We start from the raw sequence: 27,757 nt of genomic DNA on the forward strand, positions 1-27,757 counted from the left end.
CAAGGGCCCCTCTCATGTGTCGTGTTAGGTGATAATCCCTGGCTCACTGTCATTCTCATCAGCTAATGAACAAAGCAAAAGGCAGCCATGCACTAACCGGCACCCAGCATCAGTCCACCACTAACCCCCCTGGCTTCGCATGCTTGTCCTCCTCTTTCATCGGATCATGCTCAGATTCTTCCTTGCGAAACGCAAAGTGGGAACGCTTTGATCTATCCCCTTTTCAGATGCTTTTATAGAACAATTATCTGCACCCGCACAGGAGTAGATTCAGTGAGGCAGTGGACCAGGCCACTACCCGTGGAGCTGCCCTTCGTCCTCACCGGCGATCGACAAGCCAAGAAACCAAGCCATGGGCACCGCAGAGCAGCACCGCGGCGCTAGCGATGTCGGCGTCGCTACGCCGCTGCTCCCCTCGCCCGCCGTGGAGCCAGCGCCAGCCCCGCCGCGCCGGAACATGTTCGCCTTCGTCTGCGCCACGCTCGCCTCCATGACCACCATCCTCATGGGCTACAGTACGTGACACGATTCCTACTCTTATACGTGCATAGATCACGGTCCATGACATGTTTACCGTGTGTTTCGTCTTCGGCGGCGCAGACCTTGCGCTCATGAGTGGGGCGGAGCTGTTCATGCGTGAGGACCTGGGGCTCACCGACGAGCAGGTCGAGGTGCTGTCGGGGTCCATGAACCTGTTCATGCTGGCCTCCATCCTCGCCGCCGGATGGGCCGCCGACGCCATCGGCCGCCGCGGCACCATCGTGCTCGCCAACGCCTTCCTCATGGCCGGCGCGCTCGCCATGTCGCTGGGCGGCAGCTACGCCTCGCTCCTGGCCGCGCGGTTCGTCACCAGCGTCGGCGTCGGGTTCGCCGTCGTCGTCGCGCCCGTGTACGCCGCCGAGATCGCGCCGGCGTCGTCGCGGGGCCTCCTGTCGTCCCTGGTGGACCTCTTCATCACGGGCGGGATCCTCCTCAGCTACATCTCCAACTACGCCCTCGCCGGCCTGCCGCTGCGCCTCGGCTGGCGCGTCATGTTCGCCCTGGGCGTCCCGCCGCCGCTGCTCCTGGCCGCCGGCGTGCTCGCCATGCCGGAGTCGCCCCGGTGGCTCGCCATGCGCGGGCGCGACGACGAGGCGCGCGCGGTGCTGGAGCGCACCTCCGACACGCCCGCCGAGGCCCACGCCCGGCTCGAGGAGATCGGGCGGGCCGTCGCGGCGCAGGTCGGCGGCGCCGGGGTCTGGCGGGAGCTGTTCGTCACGCCGTCGCCGATGGTGTGGCGGATCCTCACCAACGTCCTCGTGCTCTATTCCTTCCAGCAGGCCTCCGGCATCGACGCCATCGTGCTCTACAGCCCGCTGGTGTTCAAGCAGGCGGGCATCTCGTCCAACAACACCGTACTGGCCGCCACCGTCGGCGTCGGGGTGGTCAAGACTTTGTCCATCTTCGTGGCCACGTTCCTGTCGGACCGCCTCGGCCGCCGGCCGCTCCTCCTCGCCAGCGCGGCCGGCATCGCCGTCTCGCTCACCGCGCTGGGGGTCACGCTGTGCGCCTCCGGCGAGGCGACGACGACCGCCGGGGCGGCGGCGTGCGTCGCGTCGGTGGTAGCGTTCGTGACGGCGTTCTCGATCGGCCTCGGCCCGCTGGCGCCGACGTACGGCGCCGAGATCCTGCCGCTGCGGCTGCGTGCGCAGGGCATGAGCCTCGGCATCGCGGCGAACCGGCTCACCTGCGGCGTCCTGAGCATGACGTTCATCTCGCTCGCCAACACCATCACCATGGCCGGCTGCTTCTTCCTGTACGCCAGCACGGCGGTGGCGGCGTGGGTGTTCGTCTACGTGCGGCTGCCGGAGACGAAAGGCCGGAACTTGGAGGACATAGGCGTTCTCTTTGCCAAGTGATCATGGAGTGTCAGGAGTTTATAGGGTTGTAGCAATATGCAGTATTTTCTTTCTTAATATTTGCCTCGGCCAACACATCTACAGATGTGGCAGCCCACACCTTTATACCAGGATAATAATGTTGCAGATCAGATGGTCATCTTCTTGTTTTGGTTTAATTGATAATCCAAGCAATAGGCTCCCACTCATGGTTTTAAATCATGGTTTTTTTTGTCGAATGCGCGGAGAGTTGCGCATCTTAGAAGAAGAGTTTGCTTACAACGCGACCCGTACAATGATAAGCCACCTCAATTCGCTTGGTGCTTAATTTACGTAGAAATTAGCAACCTAGGAAGAGAAGGAACAGGTAGACCAGAAATTTCAGGAAAACTTATGATAAAAGTTACATTCAAATAACATATAGCATATTTGAAGAGGTTTAACTTATGATAAAGGTTACTCAAATAACTTTTTTGCTGAATATGGTGTGCATATTTGAAATGGTTTAAAAAATCAGCGCCGTGTTCCGGCTGCATGAGGAGCACGCCAGCTACGCCGCTGAGGCGCACAGCAGGGTCCTCGTCCCCGGGTTCACGCTCCTCCCGGCCAGGAGGAACCGGCGGGTGTGGCGGCTGGACGGGGAGATCAGGACGCTCCTGCCTCCTGGCCAGGTTCGTCGCCGACGTGCAGAGCGGCGACCGCCGAGCTAGGCAGCAGTTGCGCGGACGGGAGCAGCGGCGTGTTCATGAGCTACATGGTGCCGGCCATGACGGTGGACGAGATCATTGAGGAGTGCAAGAAACTCTTCTTCGCCAGCAAGGAGACGCTGACCAGCCTCCTTAACTGGGCCGTTGTGAGCTACCGCGATCCCGCTGCCCATCTAAGAAAATACTAGGATAGAGGAAGGGAGTAGTTCTATCGGTTACTTTCAAATTCAGATTTATTGATGGATTTGAGAATAAATTTGAATGTATGGATAGAGTGCTTCAAACTTCATCAGCAGTCCTGAATCTCTCGCGAGCAAAGGCTCGCGCTTCCACTTTCCTTATTTTATGTTCTTTTCCATATTTTTTCTCCTTTCAACAATTATTTTCCTTTTAAATAATCCTGCTACTTCCTTGCTCATCTGTACTATTAAAACTAGATCTTTTTTTAAGGGGGAAGGAGCTTTATTATTACTCAGAAAAAGAGTTAAATTCCCGAGCCATAATTTGCTCGACACATACTGGTTGAATTAGTTGCTTTAAAAGTTTTCTACAAGAAAGCATAGCATTAGCAACAAAAAAAAGAGCGTTGAATCCTTTTTACAGACTATATTTACCAGGGTAACCATGCTGAAACATCTTTTAACGCTGTCACTATATATTACGTGGTCTGTTTGTAACGACACAACAACTTGTATAAATAAAAGGTCCTGGCCTTATTCAATATTTATTTTTTGAAGAGAACTCAGAATACATATAAATGAGAGCAAATAGCTTGATATAATAATAACACATACTCTTACTGAAGCAGAAGCTTACAACTATATAGTAGTAGTGGGAAAGGTATCTCCACATGTACTTATGCCCATATGACTTATCTCAACCATTCATTCATCTCACACAATATTCATCCAACCATTAAATTTCTCACCAAACATGATTCCCTCATCATCTGCTCACGATTCATCCCACCATTGATTTAAAGCTGAATGATCCGGATAGAGTGTGGACCTTTGCATTCCCCTTTTTCCCCTCCATCCACTGTTGATTCTTCTGCCTTTTCCGTTTGGTTCCTGGACACCGTTTGTTTCCTGGACACGAAGAAGAAGAAAAACACAACCAAGACCACAGCAGGGAAGATCATGATGACTTTCCAGGACCTGTGCGAGTCCCGGACACTGCCTGCTGCGTAGGCTACCAGGAGGAAGAGCATGTCTAGCACCATGGCCGCATGGATCGGCCCGAGAACCATGGCCGTGGCTGGCAACAGCATCATCCGTAGAAGAAGCAAGGCGATGACGACGACGGAGGCGATGAAGGAGATGGAGTTGCTGTAGAAGAAGATATTGTACCGCAACTTGTTGGTATCGTAGAGGACCGGGTTGCCGGCGGAGTGCCCATTACCGTCACCCCTCCACATGCCACCAGGCGGTTTCAGGCCCGTCAGGTAGGTCACGCTCGCCGCCAGTATCCCCACCAGCATCAGGTACATTGCGGTTTCTTCGGCACCATTGTTGGGTGGGGCTGGATGGCTAGAGTTGGGTTCCGGAACTTTGGTGGTGGTGGTGGTGATGGTTACGGACCGCACTTGTATCTCCAGCACATTGTTGGGTGGGGCTGGATCGCCGGAGTTGGGTTCTGAAACTTTGGTGGTGGTGGTCACAGGCCGCTCTTGTTTCTCCAGCACATTGTTGGGTGGGGCTGGATCGCTGGAGTTGGGTTCTGAAACTTTGTTGTTGGTGGTGGTCACATGCCGCTCTTGTTTCTCCAGCACATTGTTGGGTGGTAGTGCTGGATTGCCGGAGTTGGGTTCCGGAACTTTGGTGGTGGTCACAAGCCGCTCTTGTTTCTCCAGCATATTGTTGGGTGGGGCTGGATCGCTAGAGTTGGATTCCGAAACTTTGGTGGTGGTGGTGGTCACAGACCGTTCTTGTTTCTCCAGCACATTGTTGGGTGGGGCTGGATCGCCGGAGTTGGGTTCTGCAACTTTGGTGGTGGTGGTGGTCACAGGCCGCTCTTGTTTCTCCAGCACATTGTTGGGTGGGGCTGGATCGCCGGAGTTGGGTTCCGGAACTTTGGTTGCAGTGGTGGTGGTGGTGGTCACAGGCGGTGGTGGTACACAATGGCGGTGGATAGCTAGGCCGACTACAATCGCAAAACCTACGACGACCAGCACCAGGAAGATGATGGAGGTGCGCAAGTGCAGGGAGCTTCCGGCAGCGTAGGCGCCCAGGAGGCCGAGCACGCCGGCGACCATGCAGACGACGAGCGCGTAGCACCGGATGCCCGGCCTGTACAGATTCGGGTTCAGGAGGAGGACGATGAGAGCCACTGATGCCATGAAGCTCGCCGTGTTGCAGTAGAAGAAGGCCTCGTAGCGGCGAGGGTACTTGTCCTGGAGCACTGGGAAACCCGCGCGGTGCCCGAGCTCGCTGTTGTCTTCCTCCCAGAAGCCGCCCGGCGGGGTCAGGCCAGCCTGGTAGGTGAGTGTCGCCGCCAGGATTGCAAGAAGAAGAAGCACCACACGGTGACTCTCATACTTATCTTTCTTCTCGCCGGTGTCCTCACCGTGGTCTAGCGTGAAGAAGACGATGTGAATGACCACGTAGATGAGGACGCCGCCGGCTAGGGCGACGGTGTAGATGGAGGTGGTCGTGTTCCTGCAGCTTCCGGCGGCGTAGGCGCCGATAAGGCCAAAGAAGTCCAGTATCAGGGCCACCTCCAGTGCGTGGCCTCGAACTAGATGCTCATTCTGCAACATTATTACGATGACGATGGATGCAACGAAGGCCGCCGAGTTGAAGTAGAAGAAGACCTTGTACCGCCCAGGGTTTATGGTCAGGAGTATGGAATCTCCCACACTGTGGCCCTCACCGTTGCTGGCCCAGACACCACCGGGTGGATCTAGTCCTGCTTGGTAAGCAATGGTCGCCACAAGGGTGGCAAGCAACTGAATGTATTCTCTTGTCCTTTTCAGGTCTTCGCTCGTGCCACCCATCCCAACTGCACAAATATAACTATAAGAAAGCAGAGCATTATTAGCAGGGAAATAAAAAATGATGAAATCTTGTTTATGAACTATTAGTGACGCGCAATCCACCTTAGCAATTGCCACTAAATTATTTTTTTACTATTATATATCAGTAGAAAATATTATTTTCCAAAGAATACCAATTAGTGACAAGAAAAGCCATGAAATTTATTACTGAATATCAAATTTACAATATTAACTATGACTAAACTATTTTCCTCACGCGAACTGAAAGTAGCACAACAGGTAAGCTTTCTTATGGTGGAACCTGCCTATAGTCACCAAGTTCCGGAGCGATGGGATCGAGGAACGGGAACGTGGAACGTGGTACGCGTCCATCGACAACGAGACGTATGTGGCGACTTCGTTAATCTCGAGGATCTGCCGGGTTAGTCTCTCAGAAATTATGATAGGGGTTGAAAAATTCGCTCACTATTGTAACACTATTTGTCATCACTATTCACTACTACATCTACCCCTATTACCGCCGGTTTTGAGTGCCGTTGGATTTAAATCGATGGTGATGATCATAGCCATCACCACCGGCTTATAACCTGGCGGTATTGCCCTTCTCAAAAAGTAAAAAAAAATACGGCTGCTGCCCCGCTCCTCGCCTCCTCACGCTGCCGCCCCTCAGCTCGGCCGCTGCCCTGCTGCTCGCCTCCTCTAGCAACTGACCAGCTTCTCGCCTCCTCCCACCGCCGCCTAGCTCCTCGCCTCCTCCGACCGCCACCCCCAGCATCATCATGCCGCCGCCCATCACCTCCTCACGCCGCCGCTCCTTAGCTCGGCCGCCGTCCTGTTGCTCGCCTCCTCCTCCGGCCGCTGCCATGCCCCGCGAGGCGCCTCCTCCGGCCGCCGCTCCGCCCCGCGAGGCGCCGCCTTTGGCCGCTGCCACGCCCTGCGAGGAGTCGCGCCTCCTTGCGCCGCAGCCACGCGGCCACGCGCCTCCTCGCGCCGCGGCCCTGCGCGGTGCCTCCTCGAGCTGCCGTGGTGGGGGAGGTGAGGGGCAGCAGGAAGGGGAGGGACGCCCAGGGAGAACGGGGGAGAGAGGCAGCGGGGGGAGAGAGGTAGCAGGGGAGGAGAGGATGGGAAGGTGAGGAGGATCGGGGAGAGAGAGGTGAGAAGATAAGGATAGGAGATGAATGGATGGGAGAAAATTATCAAGAGGGTCGGGAGGAAAAAATATTAACAAAGTGGTGCGGGCATCACAACCGGCTCGTAACACTACCCGACGGTGATGTTGAGTATTACTGCCGGGTCATGGTACGATCCGGCGGTGATACCCGTGCAGTCTATCACCGCCGGTTCCAAAGACGCTGAGTAGTTTGCAATAGCAAGTTTTGTAGCAGTGATTATTTAGTAAAGTTATGCATACAGGAAAGGAAATTAATGTAAAATCATCCGAAAGACTTCTAAACAACTTCCATTGTTATTTTCCTTTGAAGGAAGGAAAATCTATGCACTCTTGGGTATGATGATCGAATGCGGAAAGGAAAAATTCAGCCGCAAGTAGCTAGGTTAATTGGACTATACCTGGCGATCTTGGAATTCTGGAACAACTTGATGAATGATCCACAACAGCCTTGGGGTCCCTCCTTGGTGCAAGGGAGGAGCTTGTTGGTGGTCATGCGGCGCCAAACTCGCACAAGAGCCTTCTGGAGATAAATGCAGGCAGCAACTGGGAGAAGTAGAAGAAGAACGTAGGCGCTGTGCTTGCTGTCCCTGCAGCTCCCGGCGGCGTAGGCGCCGCCGAGGCCCAGGAGCGCCGTGACGATGAGCCCGTAGAGCGCAACGACCCTTCGTTCGATCCTTCCCTCGAGGTCGAGCTTCTCGTGGTCCACGATGAGCATGATGGCGAGCAGGGAGGCGTTGAAGGCGGTCGTGTTGCAGAAGAAGAAAGCCTTGTAGCGGCGGGGGTGGGTGCCCTGCAGCACCGGGTAGCCGGCGGCGCGGTGGCCCTCCTGCCGCCAGAAGCCGCCGGGCGGGTTCAGCCCGGCGACGTACGCGATCGTCGCGGCGAAGATGGCGAGCACCAGCAGGATCTCGTGCTTCTTCCCGAGCTCGCCGGCAGCAGGAGGCCGCCGGGCACCTCCGGCGCCTGCTTCAGTTCCCCGCCGGAGGCGTAGATCAGGAGGGTGGCTCACAAAGTAAGTGAGGAAGGCCACGACCGCGTAGAGTGAGACGCCAGACGCCAGAACGGCGGCGCAAACGGTGGTGAACCTGTCGTGGCTGCCGCCGGCGGCGTAGGCCCCCATGAGGCCGAGCCCGTCGACGAGCATCACCGCCCACATGAGGAGCAGGTAGTTGTTGCCGCCGTCCTTCTGCAGGAGGAGGAGGAGGAGGCTGAGCAGGAGCGACGCCGCGAAGGCGATGGCGTTGAAGTAGTAGAAGACGATGTAGCGCCTGTAGTTGGTCTCCCGGAGGATGGAGTCGCCTGCCGTCCGCCCTCCCGGCGAGTCCTCCAGCCAGGAGCCCCCCGGCAGATTGAGCCCCGCCGCGTAGGTCACCGTCGCCACCAGGGTGGCCAGCAGCAGCAGGTACTTCTTCAGCTGGTACTCCGTCGATCCCAGGCTCTGTTGTTTGTCGTCCTCGCCGCCGGTTCCGGCCATTGGCATTCTTATTAGCTGGTATTGGGTGAGTTTTGCTTGCGTTCTCGTCGACAAACTCTGAGTGATGACACCCATGGGCTGAGAGCTCTAAGGATTTAAAGAGCTGCGTGCACGGGTGTGCATGCTTGTATCTCAGCCATGGCATCACTTGAGCAAGTCTTCTTATTTTAGGATTTATTCCCGTCTGCTTTCCAGATCGGCTGTGCCTGTGCTTATTCTTGTCTTTGCAGTCTCATTCAAGTGACCGCTGTCTACACGCCAGGTTCCAATACCTCTTTTGTCATGCATACTTGTTTTGAAGTACTACGCAAATAGCATGGGTAGCTGGTTTTTTTTCCCACAACATTTGGATCGTTTTACTCCAAAATAAATGCATGGAAAAAGTTCTGTTTAGCCCTATGCCCCTATCATCGCAGTTTTTTTATTTGTCCTAATGGTCCGGATCAAAGTATAGTCTATGTTTTTTTCTTCATCGTCAAATCCTGAATTCTGTGGCGTCGTATGTTTTGGAACTTGAATTCAGAAGAAAAGAGAATACCTTAATCACCAAAATCATAATTATAATCTAATGGAGCCATGTTTCTTACAAGAATACTGCTAGGATCCTTCATCGGGGAAACTCCCCATGAATGAAGTACCGTTTACAGAAACAGATAGAAAATGCACATCCTCAATGACACTGGGAAAACTCACTCACTCATATTTTTGGAGAAACAAAGAGTAACATGTGGGAGCAAAGTAAGTCAGAAACCTTATTGGACTCCTCCTTTAGAAAATCTTAAGGCAAGCTGACGACCCTGTGTAGTTCATTTAACTTCTTCGTTGCAGTGTCCCTGCTTCTTCTTCTGCGTCTCCTTTTGCTTCTTCTTCTTCTTCTGTCTCTCCTTTTGCTTCTTGTTTCTTCTTGTAGAAGGCGAAGAGACACATAACGAAGGCGACGATGGGGACGAGCAGCACGATGACCTTCCAGGATGTGCACGCGTCCCGAGCGCTGCCTGCCGCATAGGCTACCAGCAGGGCGGCCATGCCCAGGAACATGGCCGTGTGCATCGGCCAAAGACGCAGCTGGTGACGGTGGCCAGGCAGCCACTGGCACATCATCCGCAAGAGCAGCAAGGCCATGACGACAATGGAGGCCATGAAGGCAGTGGAGTTGCTGTAGAAGAAAGCATTGTACCGGCGCCTGCTGATGTCGTAGAGGACCGGGTTGCCGGCGGCGTGCCCATTGCCACCGTCGTCGTCCTTCCACATGCCGCCGGGCGGCTTGAGGCCCGTCAGGTAGGTCGTGCTCGCGCCCAGTATTCCTACCAGCATCAGATACTCCTGCATCATGTCGTCGTCTTCCTTCTTCTTCGGCTTATCGTCCGTTGCCGTCGTCGTGGCGGCTTCTTCCCGCGTCGACGGCGACAGCCCATCTTTCTTGCTCAAATGATAAAGCCTGATTGCCATACAGACTAGGGCTACAAAAACTGCAATGACCAGTGCTAGGGCAATGATGGAGGTCCGTAGGTGCAGGGAGCTTCCAGCGGCGTAGGCGGCCATGAGGCCGAACATGCCGGCTACCATGCAGACATAGAGCGCGTAGCACCGGATGCCTGGCCTGTACAGATTTGCGTTCAGGAGGAGGATGATCAGAGCAACGGATGCCATGAAGCTCGCCGCGTTGCAGTAGAAGAACGCCTTGTAGCGGCGAGGGTACTTGTCTTGGAGCACCGGGAAGCCGGCGCGGTGCCCAAGCTTGCTGTCGTCTTTCTCCCAGAAGCCGCCCGGCGGGGTCAGGCCGGCCTGGTAGGTGAGTGTCGCCGCCAGGGTTGCAAGAAGCAGCAGAACCTCACGGTACTGGTCCAGCTCCTTATGTCGGCCGCTGCCGTTCTGGTCTACTTGGAAGAAGACGATGTGGATCACCACGTAGATGAGGACAGCTCCGGCCATGGCGACCGTGTAAATGGAGGTGCTCGTGTCCCTGCAGCTTCCAGCAGCGTATGCGCCTATGAGGGCAAACAGATCCAGTACCATGGCCTTCTCCAGCACGTGGAGCCTAATCAGGGATTCCTTCTGCAACATCGCCATGATGACTAGGGATGCCACGAAGGCTGCCGAGTTGAAGTAGAAGAAGACCTCGAACCGCCCAGGGTGCGTGGTGAGGAGGATGGGGTCTCCTACGCTGTGACCCGCGCCGTCCTCTGACCAGACGCCACCAGGTGGATCCACTCCTGCTTGGTAAGCAATGGTCGCCGCAAGAGTGGCAAGCAACTGAATGCAATCACGAATCTTGTTCACATCGTCATATTTTTTTCCATCACCGTCGTCCCTAAAGGAACACAGATATGATCGAGCATTAGTATATATTTAATTTGTTCTAAACATTATATCACACACATAACTATTCTACACCCAGCAATAAAATTACTGAACAAACTAACCAGAAATTACTGAACCGAGTTGTCGTATTACTAATTCACATTCAGTAAAAAGGTGTCAGTAATCGTGCGCAGCGGATATTACTGAAAATTTGTTCAGTAATTAGTATTTCTAGGGTGTAGCTATCTATTTAGAACAAACAGATTAGTGTAAATAATATATTAGTAGAAGATGTTATTAATCATGAAATACTATTTGTTCACACTGTTAATTGTGACTAGGCTTTTCTCAACTTACTATATATACATGTTGTATAGTCTAACCATTTCAATCGTGACTGACCTGTGTTTTCCCCTACCGTTATATAGTACGAGAGTGAAAAAGGCCACATGGTTTTACCTTAGTGACAAAACCTTATTAATTCTTTCGAACATACAATACCGATCATAATATACTCCCTCCGTTCCAAATTATAGATCATTTTGATATTGCTAGGTATATAACTTTTGCTATGCAGCTAGATATACACTGCTACTATGTCCTCTCTATATATAGAAAAACTGTACTTCTAGAAATACCAAAACGACCTGTAATTTAAAATAGATGGAGTATTCGATAGAGTTAAAATTATACCGTACCTGCCGTGGTTGGTGCCTTGATTGTCGACAAGAAGCCATGCGAGGACAAGGCAGGCAACCACTGGGGCGACTAGGCTGAGAACATAGATGGTGTGCTTGCTGTCCCTGCAGCTCCCCGCGGCGTAGGAGCCACCGAGGCCCAAGAGCGCTGTGAGGATGAACCCGTACAGGGCAACGTACCACACCCGGAACAACTTCGCCTGGATGATGTGGAACTTCCTGTGGTCCACGACGAGCATGATGGCGAGCAGGGACGCGATGAAGGCGGTGGTGTTGCAGAAGAAGAAGGTCCTGTAGCGCCCGGGATGGAGGCGCTGCAGCACCGGGTCGCCGGCGGTGTGGCGGCCCTCCTCCGTGGTCTGCCAGAAGCCGCCGGGCGGGTTCAACCCGGCCACGTACGTGACGGTCGCCGCGAAGATGGCGAGCACCAGCAGGATCTCGCGCTCGCTTGCCGGCATTTTCGCCGCCTCAGCCTCCTCCTTGGCCACCTTTTTCGCCGCCTCCGCCGGGGTCTGGGTCCGGCGCCTGCGCCTGGCTGACGAAAGGATCCTCACGGCCGCGTAGGCGACGACGCCGGACACAAGCACGGCGGCGCCGCAGACGGTGGTGAACCTGTCGTGGCTGCTACCGGCGGCGTAGGCCCCCACGAGGCCGAGCAGGTCGACCACCATCACCGTCTGCATGAGGTGGAGCAGGAGCACCGAGATGCCCTTGCGCAGGACGAGGAGGAGGAGGCCCACCACGAGCGACGCCGCGAAGGAGATGGCGTTGAAGCAGTAGAAGACGATGTAGCGCCTGTAGTTGGTCACCCGGAGGATGGAGTCGCCGGCCGTCCGCCCTCCCGGCGAGTCCTCCGGCCAGGAGCCCCCCGGTTGGGTCAGCCCCGCCGCGTAGGTCACCGTCGCCACCAGGGTGGCCAGCAGCAGCAGGTACTTCTTCAGCAGGTACTCCATTGATATCTCTATGACGTCGTCCTTCTCTGCCATCTCTCCCGGCATTGAAGCTAAATTTGAGTCACACTTAACTCGCTGCATGCATTTATAGAGCTGCTGGCATCATTGTTGTGCCTAGCTAGCTTCATATGTCTGCGTGTGTCCAGAACATGGGATTACTTGATCAAGTCATCTTATTTTAGGCTTTATATGTTCCCTTCCCTTTGACAGATCGACTATGTTCTATTCCATACTTTATGTTGGGTAGTCTCATTCAAGCCACAATGCTTTGCACACCAGGTTTCCCTCCATTCTCTTTTGCTTGATACACCTATTTTCAAAGCAGAAATTTTAATTTCTCATTTGATAGTTATTTTTTATTTGAGTTGCCACTTAGATTTGACGTACATAGATGGCCGTTTCGATTCGCGTATAGAGTAATTCATCCGGTAAAAAAAATGTGAGTGAAGCTATCTTTCCAGCTCTACCAAGTTATTCGCACGCGAGGCATTATCGTGACGGTTTTGAAGTTATTCGGGATCGAAATTTGCTGGAATGTTGCTGCAACACATGTGAATTACGAGGGGGGGAAGGAGGGCTGGGGCTCCATCGAGCCCTCGAGCTGGGGCTCGCCAAGGCCCTGGCCGTGCACCGCATGTGGGCAACCGCGCCATCCTCCTCAACGACGCGGGCGCGCGGCTCGTCGAGGCGACGGCGGACGTCGCGCTCGGCAGCCTCTTGCCGCTGGAGCCCACGCCGGAGCTCCTCGACCTGCACCCCGCCAGCAGCGGCGCCGAGGAGCTGATGCTGGTCCAGGTCACGAGGTTCCCGTGCGGCTCCTTCGCCATGGGCACCACCGCGCAGCACCTCGTCGCCGACGGCACCGGCGCGCGTGCATTCACCCTAAATCTGGATACCAAGCTCTGCTCTTCCTATCCGGCAATTGACTAAAAACCAAACATGGCAACTGCGCCAGCAATCCCGTTCCCTGTTCCCAGCAACCCATCGGCAATTTGACGCCCCGCGGCCTCGCTCCGCGCAGGAAGGCGCCGCCGATCATGGAACCACGCGGGAGCAGAGCACCCTCGAGACCCGGAGGAAGCGGCGGCCATCGCCTTCACCTCCGAGTATTCAGATGCTCCGGCCTTGCCCGGTTTGCCCGTCCTGTCCACTGTCGCCGCGTGCCGGCGGCCTCTGCTTCAGTCCGCCATGGAGAATCGAATGAGGGATGGCAATGGCTCCGGCCGCCGGTTTTCGCAGTCAGGGACGTCGTTTCGTGGGCAGTCCGCCGCGCCGCGCGCGGAGACTTCTTGCTCGTCACCTCCCTTCCCCCTCCGGCCACACCTCACCGCTTTAAGATGGCTTCGTAGTTCCATGCACAGGGAACACGTCGCTTCGTCACCTCCCTTCATCTCCGGCCACGACCTCACCGCCTCAGTACGCCGCGCTAGTCGTCACGCTGTCGGCCGTCCCCAAGCTGGAATAGAGGCGGGTGCTCCTCCGTGGCTCCGTCGCCGTGGCCGGCGCGTCGTTGCCAGTGCCGCCATCGCCCATGTGCAGCCCGACAGGCTAACGAAGGATTCAGGTTCAGCATTCCCAAATTCGGATGTGGCTGTGATGGATCAGAGGGCACAAGATTTCCCTTGATCATTGCACGTAATCGCACCAGTTCTTGCAGAAATCCCAGGTTATCTTAAACTACCAGTCAGCTGCAAATTCTCTTGAATCCCGTACAGTAGTTCGACAACAACTTCTCTTCTCGGATCGGACAGGTGTTAAGGAACTTACATGAAAAGATCAATGAAAACAAAAAAGAAAAAACTCGACTCTCGACATGCCCTGTCAATTCACGGGCCCAAAAAAATTCCAATCTTGCACAGAATGAATGAAAAATTATACTATCCGATTATCCACTTAACACTTTCAGGTACATGATTTTGGTTTACAGTTCTTCAGATGCTAGTTTCAGTTCACTGCCCCAATTTCGGCAACCAAGCTATGGTCACTTGGAGAAGAGCACATCCATGTCCTCCAAGCCCCGCCCACTGGTCTCGGGAAGCTGCGCGCACACGAAGGCCCACGCGGCGGCCGCCACGCCCGCGCACAGGAAGAAGCACCAGGGCATGGTGATCCAGCCGGCGAGGGAGATGAACGTCATGGTCACCACCCCGCACGTCACCCGGTTCACCGCCGTGCCGAGGCTGGTGCCCTGCAGCGGCATGGCCTCCGAGCTGTACGTGGGCACCACCGGCCCGAACCCGACCGAGAACGCCGCCACGAAGGCCAGCACCGACGCGACACACGCCGCCGACGACGTGGCGCCGCCGGCGCAGAGGGTCAGGGCTACGGAGGCCAGCGCCGTGGCGGCGCCCGCGGCGCTGGCGAGGAGGAGGGGGCGCCGGCCGACGCGGTCGGAGAGGAACGTCGCGACGAGGATGAAGCACGTCTTGACCACCCCAACGGCGACGGAGGCGAAGGCGTAATTCGACACGTAGCTAAGCAAGATGCCGACATTGACGAACATCTGCCAGATTAAAATTAAAGTAATAAGCTTCCGAATGGAGGAACCCCCGACAAGGATGCGGGCATACGTCCAGCAAGGACGACAGGACGCCGCGAGTGGACGCCGGCGAGATCTCGGCGTTGTACACGGGCGCGACGACGCGGGCGAACCCGACGCCAACGCTGGTGACGAAGCGCGCGGCCATGAGCGAGGCGTAGCTGCCGCCGGCGGAAATGGCGAGCGCGCCGGCCATGAGGAAGGCGTTGGCGAGCACGAGCGTGCCCCGGCGGCCCAGGAGGTCGGCCGCCCACCCGGCGCCGAGAACCGACACGAGCATGAACAGGTTCATGGACCCCGTGAGCACCTCGACCTGCACGCCGGTGAGGCCCAGGTCCTCCCGGATGAGCAGCTGCGCGCTGCTCATCAGCGCGAGAGCTGCCGGGAAATCAAGGTGAATGTCGAGGAAGCTTGGACTATGAACAACCGATGAGAAAAGGAACTGTGGTAGTGAGCTTGTGCCGTCACGTACTGTAGCCCATGAGGATGGTGGTCATGGAGGCGAGCGTGGCGCAGAGGAAGGCGAACCTGTTCCGGTGTGGCGTGCCCGGCACCACGGCAGCCGAGGGGAGCAACGGCGCCGCCGTGACGCCGCCGTGCGCCATGACTTTGCTCTCTTTGCTTGCCGATCGGTGCTGAGGACTGTGGATGTGTGTGTCAGCTAGCAATTTACACATGCATCAGAGAAGGGCCCCATCACTTGTGCTCTGCTTCAGTCGCCTGCTGCATCATAAGCGTTATGAAACCTACATGATATGTGATCTCTTTCGACAGTTTTTAATGAGTGGCCAATAATTTTAGTGCTTTTTGCTATGTTTTCTAGAGTTGGTGACATATTTTCTAGTGCAGTTTGCATCTTTTCTAGCAGTTTAATTTATCAAATCGCTAATAATTTAATTCCCGATAAACCCATTTCCAACGGTTGTGGTAGGTAGTTACTCAAATATACTAGAAAACCTTGGCTATTTTTAAGAAACTGTTGGAAAAAGTAGTATATTCTTATATATCCACGTGTTGTCTTGTTCTTAACATTTTTTTTAAAAAAAAACCTATCATATGTCAAAGGATATGATGATGATTCTCATATAGTCATAGTCATAGCTGCCCTTGCCATTGGATATTTTTATTCTAAAGTATATGTGGCATAGGCAGCTGTGGAATTTGGAGCGCATATATAATATTTTATTTACAAAACCATCAAGTAGAGTGAATTTCAAGGGACAAACTACTTTAACATGTCAGGGTCTATTGTCTACATTTCTTAATTAACATGTAAATGGAAACATCATTTTCTATTTCCTACATTCGAGGACATCGATCGATGGCAATCCAACTGAGCCGGTTGCTTAGGTTCTTTGTAATGAAACTTGTCTACTTACATTTAAGTCACTTATTATGGATGTTCGTATTTTTATAAATTCATTTTAGAGTAAAATATATCTATCATACAACAACTTGTATGGTTGTATCACTTTGGTCCAATAAGTTGTAAAACGTCTAAAAGGTAAACTTGTCAAATGTGTGCGTGTATAGTCATGTGTATGCCACCAACTGTATTTTGCCATCATAAATTTTTGTTAAAATACTTATGAGTTACAAACAATAATTTTACAACAAATTTCATGCCATCTGCCAACTTTTTACTAAAATAATGTACCATTCGGTAGGAGAACAAGGATAAATGGGGAGTAGGTTCATAAACATCCATCCACCTTCCATGCAACCCATCTAACGTTGCTTAATATTTTGCATATAATGAAAGTTGATCTTAGTGCTGAGTCTACAAATAGTCAACAAGTAGCGTGATATTTAACTTCAAAGTTTTCTAGACATCATCGTAAAATATCACAGTGATTCAAATTCAGCAATACCAATGAAACTAATTCTACAAAAGTGAATATGCATTAAGTTAATTAAGATATCTTCTAGAAAAAAACATTGCTTCCATTTGACCATCAGATCATACATGCTTCCATTTGATAATTTCTTGTATCCATTTGCATGTTTTGCAACTTGTTAGACCAAAATGATACAACCATACAAGTTGTAGTATGGTGGATGCAATTTACTCTTTATTTTAAGAGTAAATAATGCTATTCTTTCGGTGCATACATATGACCATCAGATCATACATGCTTCCATTTGATAATTTCTTGTATCCATTTGCATGTTTTGCAACTTGTTAGACCAAAATGATATAACTATACAAGTTGTAGTACGGTGGATGCAATTTACTCTTTATTTTAAGAGTAAATAATGCTATTCTTTCGGTGGTAGCAAAACGGCTCCGATAGCTTTGTCAATTTCAAAATCTATCGTCCTAGTCTTTTGAAGATGCTCATATGTATCAGGTAGGTGTGTAGCGTGCGTTCATTGGGGATTAGTGTACATACATATGTGTTAGAAATTTAGATAGATTTCATCATATTTTAATTCTGAATATTACTTGAATTATAAATTAGTGATCTTGTGACGATAAAGCAGGTGCTTGTGTTCATGTTAATTCTATCAAATAACATGAACATAAGAGTAAACCAGAGAATGCTTACAAAGTACCTCAAGGCGGGACATGTGCCGGAGGCACCAGTTGCGCCGTTCTCGGTACTGGATATTGTGTCGGTACAGGCAGTTCGATGTAGTCGAACTAAGTCGATGCAGTGTAGATGGCCTTCAGGAAGTAGTCGTGGGTGATCTTGATGTTCACTTGGGGAACACAGCTACGATCACCAGAAAGTAGTCGTACGAGCTTGAGGAAGTAGTCGATCGAGGTACCGAGTAGTCGTACTTGTTGAGAAAGTAGTTGCACAGGAAGTAGTCATACGGCTTGAGGGAGAAGTAGTCGATTGGGGAGGAAGTGAGCAGTTGCGTGAAGACACTCCCCAAAACCTGATTGCTCGCTATCCCGCGCAGGATCGCGTGCAGGGTTTTAGAGGCCTGCTCTCGCCGGAGCTGTGCACGCAGCGCTAGCGATGGAGATGTTGCAGCAGAAAATGGAGGAAGAAAGGGAGAGATCTCCTCAACAGGAATACCAAAGTGTTCAACCGGAAGAATGAGGTGTTCAACCCGAAGAATGAGAGGAGGGTGGCTCCTTATGTAAGATGATATGAGAGAAATCTAGGCACAACAATGTCCATTAAGACACACCATTAACCATCCATCAAATCTCTATTTTAATCACCATTTATAACCCAGCCCTTACTCTCCTCAATTACTCAATTACTCATAAGGTATTAATCTCCTCTTAACTCCTAGCTCAAATATTAATTTAAATGAGCGTAGCCCAAATACTCCAACAGTATGTGCAAGCATTTTCGTAATGTGTGTTTCAAGAAAAAAAAGATATATGCAAGTATTCTTTCACCACCCACTCCTCTTTCCCTCCCATGACCATTTCTATCCCTTTATTTCTGCCTTGCGTTTTCTGTCGTCGGACTATGAGTCACCTGCTACATCGGAATTACAGGTGAGGATGATTCCATCACATGTCACATGATACTGGTGATGGTTGTGGTGATCCCTTGATGGTTAATTGCATGGCTAGCCCTGTTCCGTCTCTCAACTGATGAAAGTGACAGTGGTTATCTTCACCTAACCTCCTGGAATAAATCATGAATGCCACCAGTTCTGCTCGGCTACTGAGCTCGGATTTTTTTTTTAGCTTTCGCGGAGGGTCGCAACCACTTGCAGCATCGTATGCATGACGTCAAAAGTCTGCGGACAAGCAACTTTTCTATTTAGAAAATATATATACAATCATCTCGTTCTTAGTTTGGAAGATTTGGCTGCATAGGAACGAGAGGGTGTTTAGAGGCAACGCAGCGGTGGCCGCAGCGTCATCATGGAGGTCATCGAGGAGGCAAGATGCTGGATCTTGGCACAGGAACGGTCGACCTCCTCTTCTCCATCTCCAATGGCTAGTTTTTTGTTGAGTCTAGTTGTAGGTCGTTTCTTCTTTTTCTCAGTTCTATAATTTCCTTTTTGAGTTCTTTGGTGTGAGGTCAAGTGTGTCTCTTGTAAAACTTCTACTTCTTCTTAATGAAATGCTTGTCCAGGCAAGTTCTCAAAAAAAAAAAAAGATTTTGTGAGAGTTTGTGGTTTACTACCAGGAGATTTTATACTAGAAGTTTTTATCCTATTTTGAATTATTCCATGTTAAATTTGTGGTCGTGGAAGTGACTCATGTAGCCTATCATGTTAAATCATTTTAGGCAAAAGTATGTTTAAAAATGCATTAGTAAGCCCATCTTATCTTAGCCCGAAATTCGTTTTCACATTTTATGGTGTAAATTTACTGGGCGAGCCGGTCCAGCCAGTGCTTGACCCAAGCGCCGCGACTTTCGGCCCAAAAGGAACCTGGTTTTCCTCTATCCGGCCCAAGAAATGCTTATCCTGAATTCAGTCAGGTTCAACATCTGACGGAATCCAATTGTTCAAATCCAACAATTGCAACATCTGACTAAATTTTGAAGATTCTGCAAATTCACAGTCTGAAGTTCACCAAAACCGTATAGCCATGGAGTGCCGATCTGATAGCTAAGCTACCCATGCATGAGAACTGTGATCGGAGCATAAATCTTCAGGAAATTCGAGAAAATATGGTGAAGTAGCTGCTCACAGTGGTCTCTACATTCATCGACGCTGATGGCCTGTCTGCCTGGTCTGTCAGACAGACACCTGGCGATGTTGGTCAGGGCTTCCCTCAAATGGATCCTGAATTTTGCACTCGTAATCCTTTTTGAGATGAATTTTTTTTTTGACATCATCCTTGTGCAGGTTATCGAAGGATTCCAAAGTTCAGATTTAGCAGCCCATCCAGATAGATGCGACTGTGACTGCGAGCCACAGATGCAAATCTGGAACGGAAGCATATGGTTTCAGTGCAGGACTTGAACTGAATGACGGATAAGAGGGCACAAGATTTTCCCCTGATCATGGCACGGAATCACCCCAGTTCTTGCACGTCTGTTATCTTGAATCTGGACACCTTTTATAAACAACTGCAAATTCTCTTGATAGTCTTGGACCATAGTTCAACAATAAGTTCTCGCCGGCAACCTTACAAGTTACAACAACCTTTTCTGAAAAGATTATCAAAAGCAAGATCAAGCCTGGAAATGCCGTGACAGTTCAGAGAGGGGGGGGGGGGGGGGGGGGGTGGGAGGAAGAACTTAAGGCAACGTCTTGGTTCCGTGCAAGAATGCAACACAATAAGAGAAACTCAGGTGGCACCGGAGTTTCAGGCCCACTCAAAACTTCAATCCGGCACAAGAGAAAACAGCTGAATAAAATTTGCTATGGAAGCATATACCATAAGGCAGAAAGAAACATTTCGATCATCATGGAGATAATAAATGAAACATTATACTATCTGATTATCCATTTAACGCCTTGAGGTACATGATTTGCTTTACAGTTCTTCAGACGCTAGTTTCAGACTCGGCACTCTCGAGACAAAACGAATACAGGATAAGTATGACAACACTGGACATTTAGCTGCTACCCAATTCTGGATTGGATGCATGTATAACAAACAGATCTGTGGACACTGTGATTAGATTGGTTGGCTCTTAAGCCATTCCGCCGCTGGTTGCCGTCCTGATTATCTGAAACAATGCTGCAGAGGAAAAGGAGGCGATGCATGTTAGTTCATATCCAACTTTAGAACAAACAGTAGGCATCATATGGGCAAGCACGGAAATGGCACAACCATGCAGCAAGTTGATTATATTACGGGGTACCATGTGTTGTTTTAGAGTTGATGGTTGGCAATTGTGCATCAGATATAATACATGTGCAGTGTTAGATTTAGAACTAGGCCGCTTGGGATTGTACATATAGCCTTAAAAGTGTAGCTCCTTTCTCACGAATTACTGCCAGCAGCTAATAATTGCCTCACAGACTCTATTAAACAAATAGTTTCTCATCAATTTCCAAAACCATTCAATGTAAAAGGTTTTCTGGTATGCTGCTAATTCATAACATTGAAAATACAATGACTGGTCAAGTTCAGCATATCAAAGGAGTAACACTAACCTACAGGCTACAGAACAAGAACAGTACTAAGCTATAGTTTCAGAGTTGATGTCAAAGAGCATATAATTTTGTGCATCATAACCACTGGCAAGAATTTAATCAGGACTATTCTAAAGTAACATGCCACCAGCATAGAACAATTGAACAGGAAGAAATATTTAGAGAAGGTCGGAAGGCATACATGATCCAATGACAACGAAGATGAAGAAGCCAAGCACTATAGGTCCAACAGGGTAGTCATTCCCCTTCTTGACAGTGGTTTCAGGCACTGAACCCCTCCTGGTGATGTTCTTCTGGAACTTTGCAGTCTTCCTGTCAGCAAGGCGCCTTGAAGTAGTCTGTCCATACAAAAGCCACCATTCAGCAGTTATGAATACCCATAGTCAATCTGATGGCTACTTTACGCATGGAACGCCAACCAATTAGCAAATGTTTCAGTAGTTTTCTGGTTCCATTCAGTTGCAACATGAGGTTGAAGAAGGAAAAGAATGCTAACATCGTCCTAGCAAATTAAAAGAAAATAGTTAGCCTCCCTATCATTTCAGTTATTTATTGGATGAGAGGGTTTGCTGAACCTTATGCCATTTGCAGTGCAGTCAAAGAAATGGGTCAACAATTTGGAGTATAGTCAACCTACGGAGTAAAGCTCCCTTATTTGGTGATTCATATTCCAAAAACTGATGGCCCGCCATGCAAAGTGAGTAATCTGAAAGTGTTCCCAGCTCCAGATAAAAACACCCTCTTTCTTCCTAGACCAGATGCGGGTAGTTGAACCACCACCAGATACCATTTCCAGAACGTATTATTTGGAGTCATTGTTACCCTGAATGAATCATCAAAGGTGCGTACTTTCCGCCGCCTATGCCGAATTTGTAAAAGCCGCAAATGTAGAAACAACAAGTTGGTGGCAGGGCACCTAAAACTGACAGTGTTTGCGATTCTACTGCGTCGCTATCACATAGTTTGCACAAGGCAAAGTTGTTCAGGGCATCATTCGGGTTCAGATGGATCGGGAGGATCACCTCTGCAGCATGCCAGAAAGGGAAAGTCCCCTTGTGTTTTCTGCCAGGCAAACAGTGGTACCAGGCCCAGAAGCCGATCGGCCTAAATCTGGGTAGCAACCAGCAGGTGCAGGCCCCACCCTCTGCTCTGCTCCTATCCCCAGTACTTGATACTAGAACCAAACGTGGCAGAGGAACTGGGACAGGCGCAGCGCCAGCGACGGCGGAAACCCATGGATCCGGCGACGGCGCCGGCGATCCCATCCCCCGCGACCCATCCATCTCCTAGCAGTAACAAGAAAACCAAGCCGGGTGCCATGGCACTGGCACGACGCGGGAGCGGAGCAGAGCACCCCCGAGATCCGGAGGAAGCGGCGGGTGGCGCCGTACACACCGCCGCCCCCGGCGCTCCCCGCGCACCCCCCTACGGACCGACCGGGGAAGGAGATCCCCGCGCCGCAGGCCGGCGGGGGCGGCGAGATCCCCACCCCGCCAGCCGCGTCGAGAGATCCGGGCCCGATCCGGGCACTCCCACACGGTAACCCGAGAGAGAGAGAGAGAGAGAGAGAGAGAGAGAGAGAGAGAGAGAGAATAAAAGCACGCAGGAGCCTCGGCGGGGAGGAGGGAGGTCCCGGGGCGCTTACCATAGTCTCGCCGGTGGGTGAGGTGAGGTCTCCGGAGCGATGCGGCGGTGGCGGTGGCGGAGCAGAGCAGAGCAGCACGCGCCGAGGCACCACCGACTGCGGGAGGGACGGACGGGGAGGTGCGCGCGTGTGGTGTGGTGTGGTGTGGGAATTTGGGCGAGGCGAGGGCGATTTATAGAAAACCGACCGGCCGGTGGCCTGCCCGCCTGCCTGCCTGTGCGTGACGCTCACCTCGACCGCGTGGACCGTGTGTGCGAGAGACGAGGGGTGGATGCCGACCGGTTCCGTGGGCCCGGAGCAGCAGGGTTTGACTTGGCCGGCTGCACGGCGACGTGCCGTGGACTCGTTCGCCACAACTGACGAGCGGCACGGACGCCGTCAGGGCCGGAGCGCAGAGCACGTGCGCTCCCGGTTGCTTCTCGCCGGCCGGCCGGCCGGCCGACCGTGCCCGGCGTGGTGCCGGAGTGAGTTGATGCCCGGGCCCCGGCCGCACGCACAGGTTTACCGCAAGAAGAACAGCCTAATCAGACCGGGATCCATGGATTGCGTTTCAGACAGAAAGATCAGAGATTATTTTTTTAAAAAAAAGCGCTCGGTATCCTTCTCACGTTCAGACTGTTCAATGTTGCCAGCAGCAGCGGCTCCACCGTTCAAGGCAGGCAATGCCATCTCATTCTCGTGTAGCAAGCCAACAAACCGAAACGGTCTGAAGGGGAGACACTTGATACTTTCAGACACTTTTAAAGGGCAACTATCTGCACGGCACGCGAAAGGCACATGTATGTTCTTGGGTCTACACCATCTTAACATCTCCAGTCCACCCACAACCCTGTATACATATGTATGGGAAAGACGCAAATTCAGGAAACACGCACCAGTCATCGAGCTCGATGGCGATTCTACGGCGAAAACTGGTTTCAGGACCACTGAGACCTAGCGCTGTATGGTACAGAGTGAGAGAGGCGCCCTGGACGCCCCCAGCGGGCGGTGGTGGCGCGGCGGAGGTGCTTGCTAAGCTTCCAGCTTCAGGGAGACGACGCGGGACTGCCTGCTAAGCTTCCAGCTTCAGGGAGACGACGCGGGACTGCCGGTTGCGCTTGGCCACCCGCACGAACACGGTGGACAGGCAAGACGGCGCCCACCACGGCCTGCGGACTTCCTGTTCCCCTTTCAGGCAGGCAACTGATGAGAAAAAAGCAACTAGGAGTTAGATGAAACAATCGTCTATGCAGGACAGTTGAGAAATATAAGAATTGTCACCAGATTGCAGGAGAGCCAAATACTTAGCAGATAGGCAACGATCAGTTGTTTTGGAGTTCCAGGAGAAGATATCTAACGGAGGAGTAAGAATGGGATTTGAATTGTGGCACTTACTTTTAAGGATTGAAACACACTAGTATGTTACTATGTTTAGGCTTTAAAGATGCCTCCCTTTTGCCTTGCACCTATGTAATTTTATTTCCCAGAGTAAAAGATTTGGTGAGTAAATTTTCCATTTTTACTTCACACACTATTCTTGGTAACTGTTGGACTGTGATAAATGTACTGACCGTGTACTGCCTCTTAAAACTGGAGCTCTAGAAAGAAAATCTAGACACGCAGCACTGAAACTGTGCTGCTTAAGTCATAACTGAACAGTAAAATGTCATCGTCATGGTCATCTTAGATTCTAGGTGACCGGGTCATGCCTAATCAATCATCTGTGCATGTGCAGGTGTTTGACAAGGAAACCGTGTAACATATTTACGTAAGTTTGGACTAAGGACAATAGTAAACATTACATAACTCTGTCACAAATTTTGCAGTATAAATTTTTTTCTTAACTTCCTGACATAAGTCACATGCTATACGCCTATAGTATTCCATTGTAAACATGATACAATTTTCCATTGTAAACATGATATAGCTCTATCAATCAATCACAAAGAACTTTTTTTCCTAACTTCTTGACATAAGTCACATGCTATAAGATGCAAAAACAATTCAAAAAGTGATGGACTGATGGGTATCAATGTATCATTGTATAATAGAAATAAATGCAGATGCACACTCTTTAATGATGTACTCCCTCCATTTCAAAATGTAGGTCGTTTTGACTTTTTTAGATTCATAGTATTTGCTATGTACCTAGATATTTGCTATGTAAAATCTATAAATGTAGAATAGTCAAAACGACCTACATTTTGGAACGGAGGGAGTAGAAGTTTTCCATGCATTAAAGGAAATTGCTTGCCTTATTTTTCTACAGCAAAATAATTTTGGCTAACTGATTATAAATTAAGTTACAATAGCATGGAGGTTTTTTTACACCAAGTTGCCAACATGAGGTACAAATTTTGCGAAACGAATTGCTAAATCTGAGGCACACATTTCCCTGTTACATTACAGGGGTGTCTTCACTCAAGAAACATACGGCTGGTAATTGGGCTGCTTAGAACTTTACAGGAGCATTTTTACTACTTCGGTATTTAAATTGATGAAGATAAAGAAGTATGGCTTGGGGAAAAAAACATTTTTTTAGCTGCTTGACACATGTCACATGATATGCTAACTCAAAAGGAAACTGAAGAAACCTGAACTGTGATGGGAGTCATAGAATAGAGATATGCCTATGTGAACTCTTTCTAAAGTGCAAGAATAGCAGTAGGCAGCTTAAATTTGAACCTTTGATGCGCCTCAACTCTTTACAAAGTGTAATAAAATCTCCCCATTTCATATGACACCGTCTTATGAATCGAAGAATCTGCTCTGTAGTGAACATCGACAGGCTTTCTAGATACTCTCCATTGACACCATTTTCTTCAAATGACTGGCGATAGCTTCCGAGATTTATTTCCTCCAACCATAAACCCACATCCTGCAGCATAACTATGGCCCATAAGTCATTGCATTTAACTCTATTTGTAGGAAGTACTCTATGCTGATCTACTGTCAGAAGAATGGATCATTAACACTTCGTAAACATTATTTCGCATGCAGATTAGCAACCTTATACAATGTTTACTGTCACTCCTACGAAAAGCATAAAAGGTGTAAGGCGTAAGGTTTGTGTGTGTGTTGGTGGGGGGGGGGGGGGGGTCAGAATTAGCAACCAGCGTGCTCCAATGCTCCACTGAAACAAGACTTGGCATAAATGATTTTTGTATTTTGCGCACCACTTGTGGTCATCTATACAGGAAAAAAAAACATTGTACGACCAGCACTGTCATAATAGAACTCACAAAAGAAGATCTTTTCATAACAACATCAAATATCTGACAATGCCTAACCTCTTTACCTCAACCAGACACACAATCATTTCTAGTGTGGACCTTTTTTTAGTTTTTTAAATCCTAAACCTTCCCTATGGGATTATGCCTTCTGTACTGCAACCCAGTCGGAAAAAGGCAAGATTTTGCATTGCTTCTAAATGATCTCCAGGTCAAGCAGCCTAAGACACTTTTGCAAAGTTGCATAAGGAACAAATCAGTTCCCTTTCCTACTAAGATGCTGGGAGCCAAAATTTTGTCTGTCTGCTAGACAATGTAGGCCATTTATGCTAGAACAAGATTGCTTATCTGGTAGCACAGAGCACAAAAGTTGACCTGGACACTCAAGCATGATTGTTCTTTTCGTGTCAGGTCTAACAGGAGTCACCACTCATTGACAAGAAAATCATTTCCAAGGTAAACAAATGACCCTTTTTTGGGGGGAAATCAAAATAACAAACCCATTTATACTAGAATTGCTTCCCGCAGATAGCTAAAGGGCCAAATAGCTTACTTTGTCAGGCTCTATTAAGTTAGAAATTCCTAAAGTGCCATCTTGCCGATGGACAAAATGGTAGATCAGAATCAGCACATGTTACTTTCCTAACTGTTGCCCACTGCCTCCCTCTATTTATAGTGCTGCTATTGTGACTGTTCTCAGACAACAAAGATAGATAAATGAAGTCTTAAAGCAGTGCAGTGGTGCCTTTCATTTACCTAAAGTTATTGCACATCTCTCTACATTAGCAAATCTAAAGCTGGAAAAGGAACAAAGCATCCCAATTATATTATCCATAAAGCAAAGTTAATTTCCCCCCTTAGCACTGCATGTTAAGGAGTGGCATAGGATGTGAAACTGCAGAGACATGTAAATGATCCCCCTCAGAGGATTAGTAACAGAAGATAGAGAATGAACCTACAAATCGATCAGCTGAAGTTTTATGAGTGATAACTGATGATTTCCGAACTTTGTATGCTACTACTCCAGAGAATTAGTAACAGAAGATACAGAATGAACCTACAAATCGATCAGCTGAAGTTATATGAGTGATAAGTGATGATTTCCGAACTTTGTATGCTACTACTCCAGTAAATGTGACAACTGAAAACATCTAACATAAGCGACAGAAAATTACGATCTTATCGAACAAAAACGCACTAATCGGAGGAAAGTAAAAGATAAGGGGAATGCTACTCCAAGTACCACTGAATGAAGTACGAAAATCTCACTAAAGAAGGATCGGTGATTGGTGTTTAACAAAATCTTTATCCCCAAAACACTTCACATTTAATCTAATCCCCAGCACTCCAGTGTCCTAAATTCGCAGGGAGAGATCAAACATGCATTACATCGAAACTACTGTTATTCACTTAAACAATAAAATAGAGTTACAAAAACTGAAACTAAGACAAACTGTGGGAGTTGCAGCACCTGCACAGTCCAGATGAAGAAATCCAACGGCTCCGGCGACCGCCCACGGCTCATCTCCGCCTCCGCCTGCGAGGCCCTCCACCTGCAGACAGACAGATTACCCCTGCCCAGATCAGCCCAAATCAAGAAACTTCGCGCGCCGCCCGGGGCTTGTCCAGGCACGCCGCAGAGCGAGAGAGACGGAGAAGGGGGAGGGAGTGAAGCTACCCGAGGTCGCCGCTCCGGGAGCCGCCGCCGCCGCGCCTCTCAGCGCGCGACAGCCCGCGGTGGGGGAGGGAGGGGATCAGAGGAGGATGGGGGCGGCTGTTGCGCGCAGTGGAGCTGCTAGAGGTGGCGAAGCACCGGCCGACTGCAGTTCTTCTTTTCCCTTTTTCTGTTTTTTTCCTTTTTTGGTTTTTTTTGCCTTTTTAATGGAGGAGAGAGAAAGAGAGAAGATGATGGTGGACCGTGGACAGATGGAGTGATATCCTCTTCGATGAACAGTGTGATGTGGACTTCTCACAATTTTTTTTCCATCTTAGCAAATTATCCCATATATTTTTTCGGTATATTTATCTCATATAATTGATCTTTTGTTTATCTCATATTACCTCAAATTCGTGTTCAGTGTACTGTTTTTTGGTTCACTAACTAATTTTGTGGGGCTCGTGAATTGCATTGGCACAAAATTATCGAAAGTAAAAA

General features: G+C 50.2%; 6 protein-coding genes across 7 annotated transcripts; 1 reads left to right on the forward strand and 5 right to left on the reverse strand.

Moving 5' to 3' along the window:
- The first annotated feature begins 169 nt into the window (after positions 1–169).
- On the forward strand, positions 170–2,029 carry LOC112902394 (polyol transporter 5-like). Its single transcript, XM_025971449.1, has 2 exons — positions 170–515; positions 601–2,029. Exons 1-2 carry the CDS (start codon positions 353–355, stop codon positions 1,896–1,898), a joined length of 1,461 nt encoding a protein of 486 aa, XP_025827234.1. The 5' UTR covers positions 170–352; the 3' UTR covers positions 1,899–2,029.
- Positions 2,030–3,399: 1,370 nt separating this feature from the next.
- On the reverse strand, positions 3,400–8,261 carry LOC112902390. Its single transcript, XM_025971447.1, has 2 exons — positions 7,149–8,261; positions 3,400–5,598 (listed from the first exon to the last, which is right to left on the reverse strand). The coding sequence occupies exons 1-2, from the start codon at positions 8,228–8,230 to the stop codon at positions 3,561–3,563; spliced, it is 3,120 nt and encodes a 1,039-aa protein (XP_025827232.1). The 5' UTR covers positions 8,231–8,261; the 3' UTR covers positions 3,400–3,560.
- Positions 8,262–9,034: 773 nt separating this feature from the next.
- Positions 9,035–12,209, reverse strand: LOC112872372. The gene is made up of 2 exons (XM_025935455.1): positions 11,224–12,209; positions 9,035–10,535 (listed from the first exon to the last, which is right to left on the reverse strand). The coding sequence occupies exons 1-2, from the start codon at positions 12,207–12,209 to the stop codon at positions 9,035–9,037; spliced, it is 2,487 nt and encodes an 828-aa protein (XP_025791240.1).
- Positions 12,210–13,935: 1,726 nt separating this feature from the next.
- Positions 13,936–15,320, reverse strand: LOC112902395 (polyol transporter 5-like). The gene is made up of 3 exons (XM_025971450.1): positions 15,188–15,320; positions 14,747–15,093; positions 13,936–14,679 (listed from the first exon to the last, which is right to left on the reverse strand). The coding sequence occupies exons 1-3, from the start codon at positions 15,318–15,320 to the stop codon at positions 14,158–14,160; spliced, it is 1,002 nt and encodes a 333-aa protein (XP_025827235.1). The 3' UTR covers positions 13,936–14,157.
- A 4,734-nt stretch (positions 15,321–20,054) lies between these two features.
- On the reverse strand, positions 20,055–22,762 carry LOC112872373 (the record flags this gene model as incomplete). The annotated part of the gene is made up of 3 exons (XM_025935456.1): positions 20,055–20,329; positions 20,930–21,086; positions 22,394–22,762. Coding segments are annotated over 3 exons (573 nt in total), but the record flags the coding sequence as incomplete, so codon positions are not given.
- A 310-nt stretch (positions 22,763–23,072) lies between these two features.
- On the reverse strand, positions 23,073–27,468 carry LOC112902647. 2 transcript variants are annotated; one of them, XM_025971793.1, is made up of 4 exons: positions 27,281–27,468; positions 27,074–27,176; positions 25,058–25,250; positions 23,073–23,575 (listed from the first exon to the last, which is right to left on the reverse strand). In XM_025971793.1, exons 2-4 carry the CDS (start codon positions 27,125–27,127, stop codon positions 23,445–23,447), a joined length of 378 nt encoding a protein of 125 aa, XP_025827578.1. In that variant the 5' UTR covers positions 27,128–27,176; positions 27,281–27,468; the 3' UTR covers positions 23,073–23,444. The 2 variants fall into 2 exon arrangements, with proteins under 2 accessions (XP_025827578.1, XP_025827577.1); XM_025971792.1 differs by having other exon boundaries at positions 27,074–27,155; positions 27,281–27,467.
- Between the last annotated feature and the right edge of the window lie 289 nt (positions 27,469–27,757).

This window comes from Panicum hallii, chromosome 8, assembly GCF_002211085.1.
Source record: "Panicum hallii strain FIL2 chromosome 8, PHallii_v3.1, whole genome shotgun sequence".
Lineage (NCBI taxonomy): Eukaryota > Viridiplantae > Streptophyta > Magnoliopsida > Poales > Poaceae > Panicum > Panicum hallii.

Excerpts from the sequence above, each read along its gene's own strand:
- LOC112902394 (XM_025971449.1), top strand. The coding sequence starts at position 353 with ATGGGCACCGCAGAGCAGCACCGCGGCGCTAGCGATGTCGGCGTCGCT. Across the intron at positions 516-600 it reads CACCATCCTCATGGGCTACA|ACCTTGCGCTCATGAGTGGG; the intron begins GTACGTGACACG and ends TCGGCGGCGCAG.
- LOC112902390 (XM_025971447.1), bottom strand. The coding sequence starts at position 8,230 with ATGCCAATGGCCGGAACCGGCGGCGAGGACGACAAACAACAGAGCCTG. Across the intron at positions 5,599-7,148 it reads CAGAATTCCAAGATCGCCAG|TTATATTTGTGCAGTTGGGA; the intron begins GTATAGTCCAAT and ends GCTTTCTTATAG.
- LOC112872372 (XM_025935455.1), bottom strand. The coding sequence starts at position 12,209 with ATGGCAGAGAAGGACGACGTCATAGAGATATCAATGGAGTACCTGCTG. Across the intron at positions 10,536-11,223 it reads CAAGGCACCAACCACGGCAG|GGACGACGGTGATGGAAAAA; the intron begins GTACGGTATAAT and ends GTGTTCCTTTAG.
- LOC112902395 (XM_025971450.1), bottom strand. The coding sequence starts at position 15,320 with ATGGCGCACGGCGGCGTCACGGCGGCGCCGTTGCTCCCCTCGGCTGCC. Across the intron at positions 15,094-15,187 it reads CACCATCCTCATGGGCTACA|CTCTCGCGCTGATGAGCAGC; the intron begins GTACGTGACGGC and ends ATTTCCCGGCAG. Across the intron at positions 14,680-14,746 it reads TCCTGTCGTCCTTGCTGGAC|ATGTTCGTCAATGTCGGCAT; the intron begins GTATGCCCGCAT and ends TTAATCTGGCAG.
- LOC112902647 (XM_025971793.1), bottom strand. The coding sequence starts at position 27,127 with ATGAGCCGTGGGCGGTCGCCGGAGCCGTTGGATTTCTTCATCTGGACT. Across the intron at positions 25,251-27,073 it reads TCTTCATCTGGACTGTGCAG|GATGTGGGTTTATGGTTGGA; the intron begins GTGCTGCAACTC and ends GTTATGCTGCAG. Across the intron at positions 23,576-25,057 it reads AGAGTTGAGGCGCATCAAAG|TTGCCTGCCTGAAAGGGGAA; the intron begins GTTCAAATTTAA and ends TTTTCTCATCAG.